At 46.9% G+C, this 16,818-nt stretch overlaps 1 protein-coding gene across 2 annotated transcripts; it reads right to left on the bottom strand.

The window, feature by feature from the left end:
- Positions 1-2,571: 2,571 nt before the first annotated feature.
- On the bottom strand, positions 2,572-15,687 carry IRF8 (interferon regulatory factor 8). 2 transcript variants are annotated; one of them, XM_065416766.1, is made up of 8 exons: positions 15,514-15,687; positions 12,631-12,820; positions 10,712-10,794; positions 9,993-10,104; positions 9,191-9,241; positions 6,920-7,306; positions 5,069-5,184; positions 2,572-2,748 (listed from the first exon to the last, which is right to left on the bottom strand). In XM_065416766.1, exons 1-8 carry the CDS (start codon positions 15,685-15,687, stop codon positions 2,572-2,574), a joined length of 1,290 nt encoding a protein of 429 aa, XP_065272838.1. The 2 variants fall into 2 exon arrangements, with proteins under 2 accessions (XP_065272838.1, XP_065272837.1); XM_065416765.1 differs by having other exon boundaries at positions 10,712-10,800; positions 12,637-12,820.
- Positions 15,688-16,818: the final 1,131 nt, after the last annotated feature.

Genomic DNA, 16,818 nt, shown 5'->3' with positions numbered 1-16,818 from the left:
CCAAAAAAAAAAAAAAAAGCCGCGATCGCGATCTGCGGCGGCAATTCGGCGGGAGGTCCTTCGCTCCTAGGCGGAGTGAGGGACCATCCGCCGAATTGCTGCCGAATACCTGGACGTGCCGCCCCTCTCCGGAGCGGCCGCCCCAAGCACCTGCTTGACAAGCTGGTGCCTGGAGCCAGCCCTGATCCTAGGCAGTATTTGGGAGGCCTTTTGAAACTAAGTCCTGAGGAGAAAGCCTCCTTGTCTACTTATTACCTGCTCCTGAAAACTGCAGATCAAATCCCCCTGAACTGTACAACGGATGGACTACATTTGTCATGTGTGCTGGCTCTAAAGGGAGGCTGTTCTGAACCTGTGATCGGAGAAGAGAGCCCTTTGTCGGGTTAATCATCCTGCCAGAGCTCATGCTGGAGTTGGTTTTGATCTCTGGTAGGCTTATTAGCATGCCTGTAGGTTCTTTTATTGTTTTTAATGTTTTCTCTGTATTGCTGTCACTTTAAGAATAAAACATGCTTGCTTAGAAAGAGCTGTGTGGTAACTTACCACGGTTGGCAATTACTCGGTTATTAGCCTCTGAAGAGAAGGCAAAAGAAATCTGCTTAGGCAGCCTGGCCTTCGCTGGGGATCTCACATGATAGTCAGGAAACTGTGCATCCTGGAACTACTCTGGTCAGAAGGGAAATAGACACGTCTCCACCTAAGAGAGGCAATGGCAGGGGAGCCAGAAGCCTGAACTGAGTGCCCTTATTGGACCATAAAGGGAGAATACAGATAAAGTTGCCCTCAACCGTGACAGGCCTCAGGTCCCATCCCCGGAATCGACACTAACTATTCTACCCCTGCAGAAAGCCACAGTTCCCTTCGCAAATACTTGCACACTGGTTTTGCTCCGTGTTTGTACAGCGCCTAGCGCAGTAGCATCCTGGGCCATGGCTAGGGCTCTTAGGCATGACAGCAGCACAAATAATAAAGAATAATAATTGACTTTTGCACATTAATAAAAATGTGTGTGTACAAATCAATGGCAAAACTCAGAGGCTGACTTTAAATTGTTTGGTCCTTAAACTAGAATCCCTGCCAATAAGTATAGGCTTAGTGACTAAGGAACTGCAAGCGGAAACTGATTTCTCCTCTCACACGCTGGGGCTGAGAGGAGAAAGTGGGGCCAAAATCAATTCTGTGGGAGCTGCAAGGGCCCAGCTCACAGGGTCAGTTCCTTAGAACGGTGGGCTTTAGAGCACCAACTTGGCAGGCCAGGATAGTAAATCCCTCCCCATGATTAACCCCAAAAGAATGCAATAGTCAGCACACTGCCCCTTGGAAGGGAAACTGGCTCCCAGTGACACCCCATTGGTGCCAGTCATTAGGACATTAAAGAAGAATGGATATAAAAAGATACAAAATAGAACACTTTATTTGCAAGATACAAATTACAAAACCATTTAAAAAGAGGCATAAAATAAATACTTAGCCTAGCAGAGAGAGAGAGAGAGAGAGAGAGAGAGACACGCAGTACTGGCTTTGGGCTTTCAGTTGTAAGGCACACGACCCCATTTCTTAAAAATTCCCATTCCCTAGTTGCGCATGCATAGAAAGCATGATGATGGGTGTTAGTCAGGACATGCACACACATACTGTAGCAGGCACACAACTTGCACACACATTGGAGGTTGGGCACATGCATTTTTGAGACTAAAGCCAACTAAACATGAACATTTTACTACAAACTTATTTTGCATTTACATATATAAAAACTCTTATCTCTTTGGCTAAGACAATTAAAATGATCATTTCCTACATTCAATATTTACAAACAATTTTGGGATTTATTTCCAAATTACAAAATACTTCAATATACAAAAAAAACCTCAGTCATAAAGGCAAACAAGAAGTTACTTCAGGAGCGGGTCCTTTGGAAGTAAAAGGATATTTGCTCTAAAAAAGTTTCCATTGTCTTTAACCATCAGTGGTATTGCAAACTCGGTTTGGAAGTCAGTGGGACGACCTGATCCCTAGTGACATTCCAGTATGTTTGAGCATTTAAAAATCTTTCACAAGCTTCAGTTCTTCCCAAATTGAGGTTTTTGGAAAAGAGGATGAAACTGCAGCGGCAGATCCTCAGCAGCTGTAAGTCATCATAGCTTCATTGACTACAACTGAGCTCAGGATCTGCTCCTAAGTTTTCTGACTGCCAGATGGGTCACGGACACTAAGAAGAGCTGTTCTGTGACAGCTTCAATATACTATAGTAGCATTACTGATCTTTCTAGTCACTCTCCCACAACACTCAAGAAACTTTCCTCATCCACTTGCTGTTGGCACTAGATGAAGACAAAGAATGGTACAAAAGCCATCCATATGAATAAAATGTAGCCAGAATTCACCGTTCTGGTCTAGTTCCTTTGCTCACAAATGAAAATTTTAATTGCTGAGTTTATTTTAAAACAACAACAAAGAACAGCCATGGGCATCTAGATTCTAAATCAGAATGTTTTCCACGGGGGAATTCAAACAGTGCTGGGACCAACCAGGGGCGAAATTAACCCCACCATTATTTATTTTAAAAAGCACTCAGACAGTGATCTGTTGATTTTCTCTAAACACAGGTCTTTGGTGTGTCCCGCAGATATCTTGGAAGATCCTGAATATTTGGTCATGCTGGGTCTCATCAGCTACCGGAAGCATCGGGCCGCTGCTGTAGACCTTTCCTGCCTCTTCCACCAACTGTCTAACCCACAGCTGCTCAACCTACGGTAGAAGGAAAGACCACCAAGATGTTTAAATAAGATGAGAACACTTACGACATACATCTTCCTCCAACTCACCATAACCACCATCACCCAGACTTCACTGAACACTCTAGTGGGGGTACACAAGCTACTGTCAATACAGTACATCAGATACCACAAGGAAGAGAACGGTCTAAAAGGGAAAACCTCCTTCAAGAGAGAAATTGGGAAAAGAGGGGAAGGATGGTCTTGTGCTTAAGGCAACTGGTCTCGGATTCAGTTCCTATGGGGCTTTGGGCAAGTCACTAACTCTCATTTGTCCCTCTTTTGTCTAGTTAAATTGTACATTCTTCAGGACAGGGGACGTCTTTATATACACAGTGCCTTGCACAATAGAGCTCTAATCTCAATTGGAAGGGATTGCGGAGATCCATTTGAAAATGTGAGAGGGTGCAGATTTCCACACCCTACCTAGCCCTCTGCTTCCCTTCCCCTCACCAGCAGCCTGACCATGAGCCCCCATCCTTTCCAATTTTGAGTGAGTGGTGCATGGGATCACAGCACCACTCGGGTTTGGCCTGGTAGTCCCTCCCTCATGACAGATGGATGACTGGGCCAAATTTGAGTGAGTGGTGTTGCGAACTGGCACATAGGGTCACAACACCGCTCAGGTTTAGCCCAGCCAAAAACTGGTTGGGCCGTGACCCAGGTTGGCCCTGCCTGCTCTGTGGCTTATGTTGACTGGAGATTTTAGGCAGTGCTGTAATATACATAAATAACATGGTGAATATATTAGGATGTCATCAACAAAAGAAAGCAAAGATGTCTAACTTAAAGCCTCGGTGGTCCTGAATTTTTTTTTATCGTCTTTGAACAAAGCCATTCTGGGTGTAATAAACTCATTTTCCTATTTGTTTCTAATTTACCACCAGAGTTTTTCCCATTCACTTCTTCCATACCCTTTGTACTGTAAGATTTTACATGCAAACTATCCATTACTCTCAAGTTCATTCACCCCTTACGCTTGCTTCTCTGCATGAAGCCCTAATCCGGCTGGTAACAGCACAACCAGTTGCAGTGATTTATTGGACAGTTGCCTAGAAGGCAGGAGTGGGAGGCCAGAAAAAGGTCACCACCAGGCTGAGGAGCACGGTACATAGGTAAAGTATTTAGCAAATGACTATGCAAAGCACGGGGGGGGGGGGGGGAACAGAGAGGGGAAGGGGGGAAATACATTTCTTCCTAATTTAGGACCAGATTTTTAAACCGACAGAGTCTGTGTGCAGTTTTGTGCTTAATTTGCTCATTTAATCAATGTGATGACATGGGCCATTTGGGGATTTGTGTGTGCAAATTAAGAACATTAACTGGCAGCCTGGATGCCTAACTGATGATTTGTGCAAGCAAATACCTGTTTTACACATGCAATTGATGCACATATGTAAACAAGTTAGGCAGGGCTAGATTAACTCTCCTGTGGGCCCAGGGCTATTGAATACAGGGGCCCCACAAAATCTAAGTCTTTTTCCAATTTAAAACAAAATGATCACAATTATGGCATCGAGGCTATTAATACTATACTAAACTTGCCTTTTAATTAATGAAGTTCTGTGGTTACATTTCAGTCTTAAAAGATGTAGAATATAGTTAAGTTAATTCAAAATAGCCTACCTCTTACCTTAGAACAGCTGTTATATTAGTTTCTTTCTGGGAGGGAGTTTGGGTGCAGGAGGGGAGTGCGAGCTCTGGGAGGGAGTTTGGTGCAGGAGGGGATTCTGACCTGGGGCAGGGGGTTGGGGTGCAGAAGGGGATGCAAGGTGTAGGCTCTGGCCCCATGCTGCTCCCGGAAGCAGCCAGCTGCTGGCACATCTCTGCGCGCCCCTCAGGGGAGAGGGACAGCGTGTCTCCGTGCACTGCCCACGCCCACAAGTGACACACACGCAGCTCCCATTGGCCAGTTTCTGGCCAATGGGAGCTACGAAGACGATGCTGCAGCAGGGACAGCATGTGGAGCTGCCTCCACCCCTGCCAGGGGCACGCAGAGACCAGCCGGCCGCTTCCAGGAGTGGTGTGGGGCCATGGCATGCAGGCACCCTGCCTGAGCCCTGCTGCACTGGGGCCCCCCTTAGCCCGGGGCTGCAGCCCCTAAAGCCCCTACGTTAATCCGTCCCTAAAGTTAGGTACGCAAATTGCATGCAGCCCTATGCTTCTGAGTTTGGAAATATCTGGCTCTGAATGTTGAGAGACAGAAACCAGGTAGTCTTGGGGATGCATTTCTGAGTTGTAGGAGAACAAAGGGGCAGCTCAAGCAATGGCTATTTCTCATGAATGTGCCTTACCTGTACCAGGATTAATTTACAGCGTAAAGGGACTGTGTCTGGAAACTCTTCGCCAAAGCACAGCAGGACTTTGCTCTCCGGGAAACGGCCTTGGCTGCTGTAGAACTGTTGCAGCTCTAAGAGGAGAAAAACAGATGGTTGGAACGGATGGAAACTAACTAACTTCAGTGAGACATGAGCACACGCAGCTGCAGCAGGTGGCTTATTCACCTGCAGGGAGAATTGCGTACACACACCTCGGCAGAAAGTGTTGTATACAAACACCTGCTGGCAGCACTGCATGCACACTCAGCAAAAGGTATTTAGCTTTTATGGAGAGAGAAAATTGGGGGGGGGGTTTAAAAATCCCAATGCAGGAAATCCTCGTTAAAGAGCTGTATAAGTGACACTGTGCTGAGATGCAGACTAAGATAATCTCTTATTCAATAGCAGGGGCGCCTGGCCAGTCCAGTGCGCCGGCTGTACTGCTTCTGTCGTCATTTAGACTAAGAAGAGTCAAGATCCTGGGTGCAGAGCCCTCTGCCTCTCTGAGTCTGGCAACGAGCACATCCCATCCCTCTACAGCGACCCCCTCAGGAGACTGATGGAGCTGCAACTTCTCCCCTCTCTGGGGAGAAGATTGATTTGATTTAGAGCAGAGGTCCTCAACCTTTTTCTTTCTGAGCCCCTCCCCCCCGCAACATGCTATAAAAACTCCACCGCCCACTTGTGCCACAAGTGTTTTTCTGTATATAAAAGCCCAGGCTGGCCTTAAGGGGTAACAAGCAGGGCAACTGCCCAGGACCCCACACCACTGGGTGCCCTGTAAAGCTAAGTTGCTCAGGCTTTGGCTTCATCTCCACACCCCGGGGCTCTGGCTCAGCTTGGGCTTTCTATCCTGGGCCCCATGGAGCCTAATGCCAGCCCTGCCTGGCGAACCCCCTGTTTGTGGCCCCCAGGGGGCCCTAGACCCCTGGTTGAGAACTGCTGATCTAGTGCTTTCAGGGGAGGACTAAAAAAAGGAAGAATGACTAAAAGTCCTATCTTCCCACCTCAGGGAAGTCCCCAGACATTCCTTGTACCCTGAGGAGAAAGAATTGGGCCCTGCATTAATATGTATTAACACAGATTCAGTATCACATACAGTGCCTTTAGGAATGTTATTTTGTACTTTAGATTTTTTTTTTTTGGTAACCTATCAATCGTGCCCTCGCTTGATGTAAAACACTGCAGTGGGATTTTTATACAATATCTCCAAACACCACCGCTCACAAGAGATAAGCCACAGCATCTGGTGGAAGGGATACTGCTGTGTTTATTTTTATAAGTGTTGGCAAGGACGTATAGACTACGTGAGCACTTTGGGGCTGAGGTCTATACATTCTGGGCCAGATCCTGAGCTGGCATAAATCAGCATAGGTTCTTTGACTTCAGGCATAGAAAGGATGGTCGAGTGGTTAGGCCACTACTATGGGACTCAAGAAACCTGGGTGGAATTCCCTGCTCTGCCACAGATTCGTGTGTGACCTTGGGCAAGTCACTTAGCGTCTCTGTGGCTCCATTCCCTGCCGCCCCACCTTACGTGGGTGTGATAAGGATTGCTAAAGATATGCTAAAGATTGCCAAGAACTCAAGACACATGGTCTCCTGTTCCCATCGTAAGCGCCTTAAAAACAACAGCCCTTCACTGGAGCAGATTTATACCAGCTGAGGATCTGACCCCTATCAGTACAGGAAGATGTAGACCCCATCCTACAGCACCATGGCTCTATCCGTGTGTCAGTGTGCAGAGGACAATAGGGGGGAGGGGGAGCAGAAAAATCAGCTGTAATGAAGAGGGTGGATCCAGAGAGGTGGGAATGTTTCACCAACCTCGGACAAACTGGTTGGTGTCGAATATTTTGACCACCTCATCCCGGTCCAGCTTGTTGGGCCTGTCCCTGTACAGCACGTTGTTTCCACTCCAGAAGACTCTCCCCTGGCACAGCCTCTTGATGAAGATACCCTGCTTGTTGCTGTGCAGTAGCACCCCTCGTTCCAGGTGCCCGAAGAGCTTCCTGGTGACGTGCTTCTGGCGGTCATTCGGGATGGCGTCGGCGGAAGGGAACTGCACGTGCTCCAGGCTCTCCGGGCCGTACAGCTTGTCACAGTGGGCGGGGGCGTGGCTCAGGGAAATTCGGCAGCCTTCGTGGTAAGAGGTAGTAGTGTGGCCAACCAGCTTCCCTCCGTAATAGAAACTGATCACCATCTGCGAGTACGCTGCAGGGAGACACGCCCGCACACAGCCCATTAGAGGACGCAGCTAACCCCCGCCGCTGCTTCACCCAGGGCTGCAGGAATAACCATCCCATTGCACATGACAGCAAAGCTCCACTTAAGCGCTGAAGCCCTTGAAATGCTCTGTGCCTAGCTCGACAGCAGGGAATGCAAAGTGTCAGCATCACAGCTCTCGGGGGCCAGAATCAGCAGGATATTCAATGGCTGCTCCTATAACCCCGGCACGCATGAGCAGACCTCACTCAGCAAGCATTGACTTTAATGGGACTACTCCTGTGAGGAAGAACTCCAGTTGTTTCCTCCCTGACCCTCTCAGACTTCCCACCGGGGACACTGATTTTCAGCACAGTTTTTCTGAATTCAGCATGCTCTGTAGCAAGCAACCTTTTACCTTCCCAATCCTCCAGAGTCCCACATGTCTATCTGCAGCTGATAAGCCTGACCTATCTAGTTTTACCAGTTACCCCTTGGTTAGATTTCGGTAGAACATGCCAGCAGAACAGTGTGCAAACGTGATTACACATGTCAGCGTGGTGGGCACCGATTGCACGCACCAGGATCCTTCTACCTTTTCACTGGGAACTGGAGGAGCCGGTGGCTGCATACTTCGCACAGTAGCTTCCCCGGAGCAGATTCTAACACCCTTCCTCACCTTGAATATTTCCTCACTCCATGAGCAGCCCCACTGAAGCCAACAGCGTGACTCAGGTAAGTGCTCAGCCACGGGGGTAACGGGTTTATAAACTGCCCCTTGGAAACTCCCCACCCACTCCAGATTTCATTATCCAGGGAACAATCATCCTGGAACAGTCTTCATCCAAGTGGACTGCGCTGCTCCTGCCTTTAGTGAAGCAAATGTAAAGGAGTCGGAGACCAGGACAGCCATTTTATGCTGCCACAAAGGTGTGCAGGGGGGCATTCCCTGTGGGCCTGGGATCCTTCCTCCAATGAACTCTCTGCCCTTAAGGTGTCTCAGACTTTGTCCCTTGTTAGCTAACTATATTGCCCTATGTGTTTGCATCTGCCACCTCTGCTGAAACTTGCCCTTTCGCTCGCGCTACTGTCTGTTATCTAAAGAACCTGCTAGGTCTCCAAACCAATGCCTGTACCGATGCAGAGCAGATTTGCCGTGGGTAAGCAACCTGCCTAGTGGATTTGCAACCAAGAGCCCAGTCCTCAGCTGTGCCAAGCCCAGTTCTCGCTGTGGCTGGTAGGGAGAGCAAAGGAGGCTTAATGTCACCCTTACACTCCTCTTCCCCAATGCTGGTGGCACCCAGGGGCTGGTTTGGTCCTCAGCACAAGTCAGACCAGCCTCAAGGTGGCACCTATGAGCTGCTGTGCTGGCCAGATCACCGAAGCACGGAGCGCTCTGGCCACAGTCCCTCCAGCTTTTGGCATATCTTCAACACCCGGGGAGGGCTGGAAGGACTGGCACAGAGCCGGGGCTATGGTAGCTTCATGCCACTTGGGGATTTCCCTACGCCCAGGGAATCCCCAGCTGGCTCTTTAAGCCAACTTTACGTGTTGTTGGAGCAGTGCAAAGGCATCGTCTTATTGGGCAGGATCTGGCCTCCTCCCTGGCGCATGCATCTCTGCTACCGCTTAGAAGCTTTAATTCCTTTGCCTGGGTGCTGAGAATGGAACAGCGGCTTATGAAGTCAGAGCGTTTCTGAGCAATTAAGCCCTAAGCTGCCATTTTCGGTGGCTCTGCCATTTTTAATGATTATTTTCTCTGGGTGTGCATGAACAGGGCCACAATGGCAGCAAAGCCAGGCCCTGCCTGGGAGTGCCACATGAGAGGCAGCTTACACCACACCGACTGAGGGCACAGTACGTAACTGAGCAAGGAAGTGGGATTTCCAGTACCTGAATGCAGCGGTTCATAGCTGGAGTACCCATTCATCAGGGGCACAGATGCTGCGGGAGAAGAAATAAAGTTATATTTGTGTGCCAAGTTTTAACACAAGCACTGGGATCTCTGGTAAAATCCAACGACCCGGCCACCCGCTCATTTTGCCCCAGTGTGGTTTCCTCTCCACCCCTAAATTCTTCCTCTCCATATCGTCCTGATCCCTCCACGATTTCATGAGAGAAGAAAACCCTGCAAGGAGCCTTGCCCACATCAGGGGTTCCACTTCCCCAGCCAGGGGAGCAGCGACAGAACAGGGATTCCCAACATGGGATCCAGAACGGAGCTGCCATGTACGGGGAATTCACTTGACAATGTACCACTTAGAGCCAATCTGTCGCTTTAACCCCATTGGTGGAATCAATGGGAGCTTTGCCAGAGCACAGACTACAATCTCACTGCCAATGTGATCACGAAATGAACCTTATACTTTAGATCTGGGGCTTCTGACTGTCTGTAGAGTCAGACGTAACCCCCTGAGCAACTACCAAGCATCGACGGTCATGACACATGCCATTGCAAAGATGGATTTTCCTGTACTTACAGTAAGATTTAAATTCGAGGTATGATGATATTTTAGGCATTCTTAATAAACTTGTTCCTCAAACATAAAAATCCTCCACAAGCACCAAATATAGAGGCAGCTACTCAGAGATCACCAAAATTAGTCTTTGCTATCCTGGTTGTGTCCTCGAGGGATTACTCAATCAAACTAGACACTCTGTTCTATAAGTCCTGGATATGTTGTTAGTGTCTTACCAGGGCTAGGTTGCTGCATCCACCAGTCTGGTATTGGAGGGTTTCTACAATTCTCCTGAGGTGGGGAAGGGCTTCTCTTTATTATACCAAGGTATTCATCTACAGTGGGGGACTGAGGAAGACAGAAAAGCCATTAGATCATCCAGGCAACAAAACCGAGGTTAAGCAGTTTTGCAGTTTCAGGCAATCAACATCATATAAATGGCAATCAATATCGTATGGAAAAGAAGTCGTTATCTAAATTGCTCACCGGCCCCTGAACAGGAATAGTAAAAACAAACATACTAGGGCAGCAGGGATACTGTGACATAGGTGAACTCTTCGGCTTTGTGACTGGTTAGAAGGAGTGGGCCTTGGATTTCATGGGCACGCTGAGAGCAGAATTTACCCCAACAATTTTGCATCACAATGAAGGGAGACAAGAGCTGCAAAAGTCTGACCCTCTAGTGAAACTCTTATTGAACTGTATGCAAACGTGAGATGCATTGATATGACAAGCAACTGCCACAGGTCTGCGCATGGTGTTACATGAATGAATGTAACTAACGTGTTTGTAAAACATGCAGATTTGTTCTTCTTGCATCAGTGATATCAAAATCTAGTTCCCCATGCCGTATGGTCCTATCATTAGAAAAATGCAATAAACAATTTCATGGAGAAACTTTACCATCTAGCCCTTCCAACCAAAGAGAGATTGCTTTGCTATAGCAGTTAGTTACCTCTTTTATTAGGTCATCTATTGCAGAAGGACTGCAGTCCATGTCAGTGGCTTCATTCAAGCTGCCTCCATTAGCAATACCCGCTTTGCCTGGAAAGAAATACAACAATTCAATGCTCAACGCATCATACCACATGCAGTGATCTAACAAGGAACCAGACCATAAAGCATGCAAGAGAAGGTCATGGGATAGGGGTGACTTGCTTTGGGGAAATGTTTACCATTGTAAAATAAAAAAACCCTAGAATCCTTCATGGGATCTTACCCCTCACTGCCATGTATGGGGAATTCACTGGACAATGTACCACTTTAGAGCCAACCTGTCGCTTTACAACTGTGCAACCCCATTGGCCCTGCAGCTGTAGTCCTTTCCATTCCCAGTGAAATCAATGGTATGGAATGCCAGAGCAAGGACTGCAGGATTGAGCCCAGCGGATTGCATGGGTGTGAATTAAATCCAGAAAACAGCCACAGTTCTGCTGCGGCTGGGAACAATTTAACCTTCATTGGAGACTTTTTTCCCCTGCCAAAGCACAGCTCTACATTGTTGAGGGGGAAATGTAATGCGATTTGCATAATGCTTATAACAAGTGTACAGAAATATAAAGCCTTCTGTGTGAATGAAGTTGACAGAGACCAAAATGCTAAAGGTAGACTTCCTGACAACCAGATTTTGCATGCTTAAAAAAAAAAAAAAAAAAGGCACAAACAAAACCACAAATAAAAATAAACTTTACACAGCTAACACCAGACCAGACATCACAGCAACAAATGTTCTCTGCTGAACCCTGGTTACTATAATTGCTGCTTTTACTGTTGGGCAATGCGAGGGAGTTATTCTATTTCCTCAGCATCTGTACAGATTAAAGCAGATGTACCTTTAGGTTAGAGGGGGGCCATCAGGACGGAATGTAAGGCCAAAACCACAACTAAAACCTTCACCAGGACAGACTTCGGGGCTGATTCTGATCTCGCCCACACTTACCCTGAAAGAACTCCATTGACTTAATGGAGTCACTCTAGGTTTATGCTGGTGTAAGTGAGAACAGGATCAGACCTTCTGAGTCAGACTGCCATAGAGTATTGTCAGCTAATGTCACAGACAGCATGCTCGGTTGTTTGGTTTTTTACTCGGCGGGAATAGCCTCTCCTACTCAAACAGCTGTGGGATGAGGCCGTGGGGAGGAGGGTGGAGTTTTCCCCAGATCCTTCCAGCGGGGGTGGAGGAGTGTTTGCTCTTCTCCCCCCAGGAAGAAAGAAAAATAGTCTTGATGGCATGGACTTCCAGTGGCTCTCCACATGAGGGTCCTGTGCATCTGCAGTGGCCTTGGGGCCCTTGTTCCTCTCCCCAGCACACTGCCTCCTGCCAGGCCTTTCCTTGCTAAGAGGCAACCCCAGAATCCTCCCTGAAAAGGTTCCACCGTCCATGTGGCTACAGTAAAGTGAAGGCAGTTTAAAGCTACATTAACTTTCCCCAGGTGGCTTTGAGGAAGAAAGAATGCATGACCCCCTGGCCTCTCCTCCCCCAACTCCTTGATTTCCCATATCTGCCCTCTGCCTGCCCCTCCCCAGCCATGGATCCCTGCCCACAGCTCTAGGGAAGAGTGGAACGGTGCCATGGAGGTGGCTGACTTCCCTTCCCCCCCCCCCCCCCCACACACACCACCCACCCATCTCATGACCACGGCAGCTCTCCGGGCACTGATCTACGGGGTACAGCCTGACCCAGTGGAATCACTTGGAGGTGGAATGTGGCCCAGGAAATGCAGCTGAATGCACGTCAAAGCTGGCGTAAGTCCACTTCTGTTTTTCCCTTTGCTTTAATAACCAGACACAATCTCTCTTCTCCTATAAATCCCTCAGACGTTCAATGCTCAGGAGGTAAGTGGCTATGGAACAAGTCACTTAGTTTATCAGGACACTTACATTTCTGCTCTTCCTCTGGGACGATCCTGTACACTTTGTACGGCTCCGAGATGTCCAGCTGGGACCTGTCCGTCACCTCCTCAAAGTCCGGGCTCTTGTTCAGAGCACAGCGTAGCCTCGTTTTCCAAGTGGCTGGCTCGGCTTTGTCACCTTCTTTAAATTTCCCTTTGAAAACTGCCCAAGCCTAAAACAAAAGAGAAAAGTGCCACAGAACTGAAGAACCAGCTTTACAATTAGAGCTCTGTTTTACGGAGTTTATTAATTTCATTTTTCAGGGTTTATTTTTAGCAATTTTTGAACTTTTATGCAGATGGCAAAAAAATCAGGTGATTTGGGGCTCTCTCTGTGTATACAGCAATGAGTAATCTCTTGGTAATATTCCCGAGTGGTGCTTTAATGTAGTACCATTTCAAACAGCACCACATTAAAGCGCACTAGGGAGTCTTTAGTGAGCACCAGCAGGGTCTACACAGACCAATTAATGCACAGCACGTTAGAGCACTTTAGAAACCACAGCCCCATAGTCCATATTGCAGCTCTGTGTAGACAAACCCTTAGATCCAAGTAACCATTTCTGGTGTTTATTGGCTAAACGCCAATTTCATTGTCTTCTGATTGGTTAAAGGCTAAAATCAGAAGCCCAGTTTATAACTTCAGGGCCAAATCTCACATTTGTTCCTCAAGGCCATTTCCTGATGTCGTCACTCAGGAAAACTCCTAGTGACTTCCACCGCAGATCTAACCACCACGCCGAGGTACTTGCCTGGCCACTGTCACTGCAGTGTCTGAGCTCCTCACAATCGTCACTGGATTTATCTTCAGTTACAACACTGCTGTTCGGCAGAGAAGGGCTGTTATCCCATTCTCACCGATGGGAAACTGAGGGGCAGAGCTACACTTCTTGGATAACCTTGAGCAAGTACATCAGAGGTGGGAACTGAAGCCTCATCTCCTAGGTCAGGGCCCTAACTACTGTACTGTACTATCCTTCACGCTGACTCACAAAGTGCCTGATTCTCCGGGGCACTGCAGCTTCTGTCGTCATCATTTAAACCCACGTAAAATGCTTCCCACTCAGTTCTCCATTCATCCCAGGAGTAGTGTTTTACAGTCACTTTGTCCAGGTGGAAATGACCACTCAAGGCACAGGGGAATCTGGCCCACAATATCAGTGTAAGCTCTGACTCTCCAGTGCAAAGAGGAAGCTACAATATGTTTCGAACAAGTTTTTAAAAAAACACAACAAAAAACCTCTTGCCCCAAAATCTGACAACAAGCCGAGAGGGGAGACTATTGCATGCAAATATCCTGTACAGGGCCACCATTTCCCGGACACGAAATTCTTTTCTTTCCAGAATTTTCCACAAATTGTGACTTACACGATCTGTCACAGTCCAAAATTAGCCTTGTAATTACCCTCTTCATGATGGGAAGGTGAGTGAGAGATGAGGGGAGAGTCTGAGGCTTTGCACTCTCTTCTTTTCGTTGGTGTGTCCCAGCTCTAAACTAGTCTAAACAATCTTCTGTGTGCTCAAAACTCTTGCCCATGGAAGGTCTGATTTCCAAAAACTACATTTGCAATTAACACAACTGTGCTCAGCTCAGGCATAATAGCAATAAATATTTAAATTGCTTTTGCATACAGATGCACAATGGTGCATTCATTCTTGGAAATCACGTCCACAATATTAAGTGCTTTTAAAAAGCTATCACTCGAGGCTGGCATGATTTTCATTGCAGGGGAGGCAGTGTTGCCCAGCTGATATACTGTAGCACAGAAGTGGGACTCAGGAGATCTGGTTTCTATTCTCTGCTTGGCCACTGGCTGCTGGGTGACCTTAGACAAGTCATTTCCCTGCTCTGTGCCTCAGTTTCCCCATCTGTGCAATGGGGATAATGATACTGACCTCCTTTGTAAAGCACTTTGAGATCTCCTGATGGAAAGATCTATATAAGAGCTCGGTATTTTTATTATTATTACAGGCTAGTGAAAATTCATATTTATGGACATTTGTAAAAGCTTATCAACATGGTGTCTCGCAATATAATGTCCACATATTGATTTGGAAAACAGTATTAAATTAGCAGGCGTGATCCCTTTGGAGCAGTTTTGGTGTGTAAAAATACTTCTTTAGGCCCTGATCCTGCAGAGACTTGACTGAAATCAATGGGACATTTTGCAGCGAATAAAGCTGTGCACATAAATAAGCGTTTGCAGGATGGGGGCTGAGTTTTGTTTATAAATAAATGTCTACAGCAACTATTCATAATAAAAACCAGAAAAAGACCAGTTAGTACCACCAATCTACTCCATATTCAAAATCTTAGCTGAAAAGTTGGAGACGCTAACTCACTGGGTCAAATTCTGCACCTTACACCTGTGCAGCCTCAATGCAGTCAACAGGGCTCCGGCGGTATGTCTGAGCCAGATTTAGCCTACTAAATTTCATCTCTATACAGAGGCAGTTCTTTGCAAACACCAATTTTCCATGAAAAAAATGTTAGAGCAGCCCTATCAACAACAGCTGTGGGGGCTCAGCACCTTTAGGAAGAGGTAGGCGATGTATTATTAATGCCCAAATTACTTTAAATTAAAGGAGGATTGCAGCTCTAGGCAATTCTCACTGGGAAAAAAAAGCATGTCAGGATGGAAATCTGTTATACTGCCAAAAATAGGAGCAGGCTGAGCGCTGCCTGCAAAGTCAGTGGGAGACCAGGGCACTCGGCAACTCTCCAGAGGCAATCGGCAGCCTAGAGAATCAGAGCCAGGGCAGTGTTGCTCAGGCAGGAAGGGGATGTGTCCAATATGTTTGCAATGAAGGAGAAAGTCACGGTGCAGGAGCAGTGTTAAGAAAAGAAATTTACTGTCTCTCCTACCTTGAATATAGAAGCATCCACTTCCTGGTTGTAATCCTGTTTCCCAGCATGTTTCCACGGGATGCGGAACATGCTTTTTTCTTCATTTTCCCAGATCAGTCCTGGGTACATCCCACTATCGATCTGTTCGATCAGCCACTGCCTGAGCCGTCTCCCACCATTCCTGTCACACATCCTGAAAGTGAAATTCATAGGATCCGTTAAATGCCTCCCGCCAGTCACACACAGAAATCAAGTGTCACACTTCAAGGAGTTCTTCTGTACAGTATGCAGACATCAGGAGTCAGCAGCAATTGGAGGGGGGTTAGACTATGCACCATTGGCCAGGGCTGTCTTCATTTTCTATGTCTTGTACATGGTCAGCACTTAACAGACAATATACAGAGATACAGTATACAATATACAATACAATATACAGATACAGATACAGATACAATATACAGTAACTCCACTGATTTCAGTGGAGAGAGAATGTTTAAGAGCCAAGAGCAGAACCTGGCCTAAAGTTGCTTGAAGTGCAGTCTGCAGGGCCCATATGCATCTGTTTGTAAATTGGGGAGGGGAGGATCCAAAGAAATGAATAAAACAGACATTTCATAGAACGAACATTTCTAGGCAGAGCCTCTGTGAATCAGACGTGTCCAATACTTTCATAGAACTGTCCCTCTTGGAAAATTGCAGGCGGTACAGGAAGCTTAGAGCTTTCCTCCCCAACTCCTCTGTCCCCGCTCACAAACGCTTCCTCACATAATATGCACGTTGCAGCAGATCTTGACAAATGCTGCTTTATATTGTACAAAATCATCTTCTCTGTAATTCAGGTGCCAGTCACAAGAACAACAGCTGGAAATCCCCCCGATAGCTGGAAAGATGCTCAGCCCTTAACTAAACATTTGTCTTGCCAACATTTCAGTGCTATAGACTATTTCCCCATGTTATTTTTGATGTGAAAAATTCCTCACGCTGTGCTGGATGCCTGCCTAATAGCAGGCTAATAAAAATGATGAAAGCTATCCAATTAACGGATTGAAACTCTCAGGAGCACTATTGAAAAGAAGCCTTATTTGAATCAGTCTAGCCAGAGTAACAAGAAACAAAAAACACACTGTATTAGTTGGTTCCCTTGAATTATTACAATTTCTTCTCTCGGACTTTTACACTGAGGGCAAGATCCTGAGCTGGTGTAAGCTGATGCAATTCCACTGACTTAAATGGAGCCATGTCTACTTTCACCAGCGGAAGATCTTACCAATTACATGATGTATTCATTGCATACAGAACTAGGGACTATGGGGCCTAACACTG

This window comes from Emys orbicularis, chromosome 14 (genome assembly GCF_028017835.1).
Source record: "Emys orbicularis isolate rEmyOrb1 chromosome 14, rEmyOrb1.hap1, whole genome shotgun sequence".
Lineage (NCBI taxonomy): Eukaryota > Metazoa > Chordata > Testudines > Emydidae > Emys > Emys orbicularis.
Note: the sequence above shows the minus strand (reverse complement) of the source record. Positions and strands in the feature narration are given on the sequence as shown.

Coding starts and splice junctions, on each gene's coding strand:
- IRF8 (XM_065416766.1), bottom strand. CDS start 15,687: ATGTGTGACAGGAATGGTGGGAGACGGCTCAGGCAGTGGCTGATCGAA. Junction 10,105..10,711: donor TAGATGACCTAATAAAAGAG/GTAACTAACTGC, acceptor TGTCTTCCTCAG/TCCCCCACTGTAGATGAATA. Junction 7,307..9,190: donor CTATGAACCGCTGCATTCAG/GTACTGGAAATC, acceptor GTCTCCCTGCAG/CGTACTCGCAGATGGTGATC.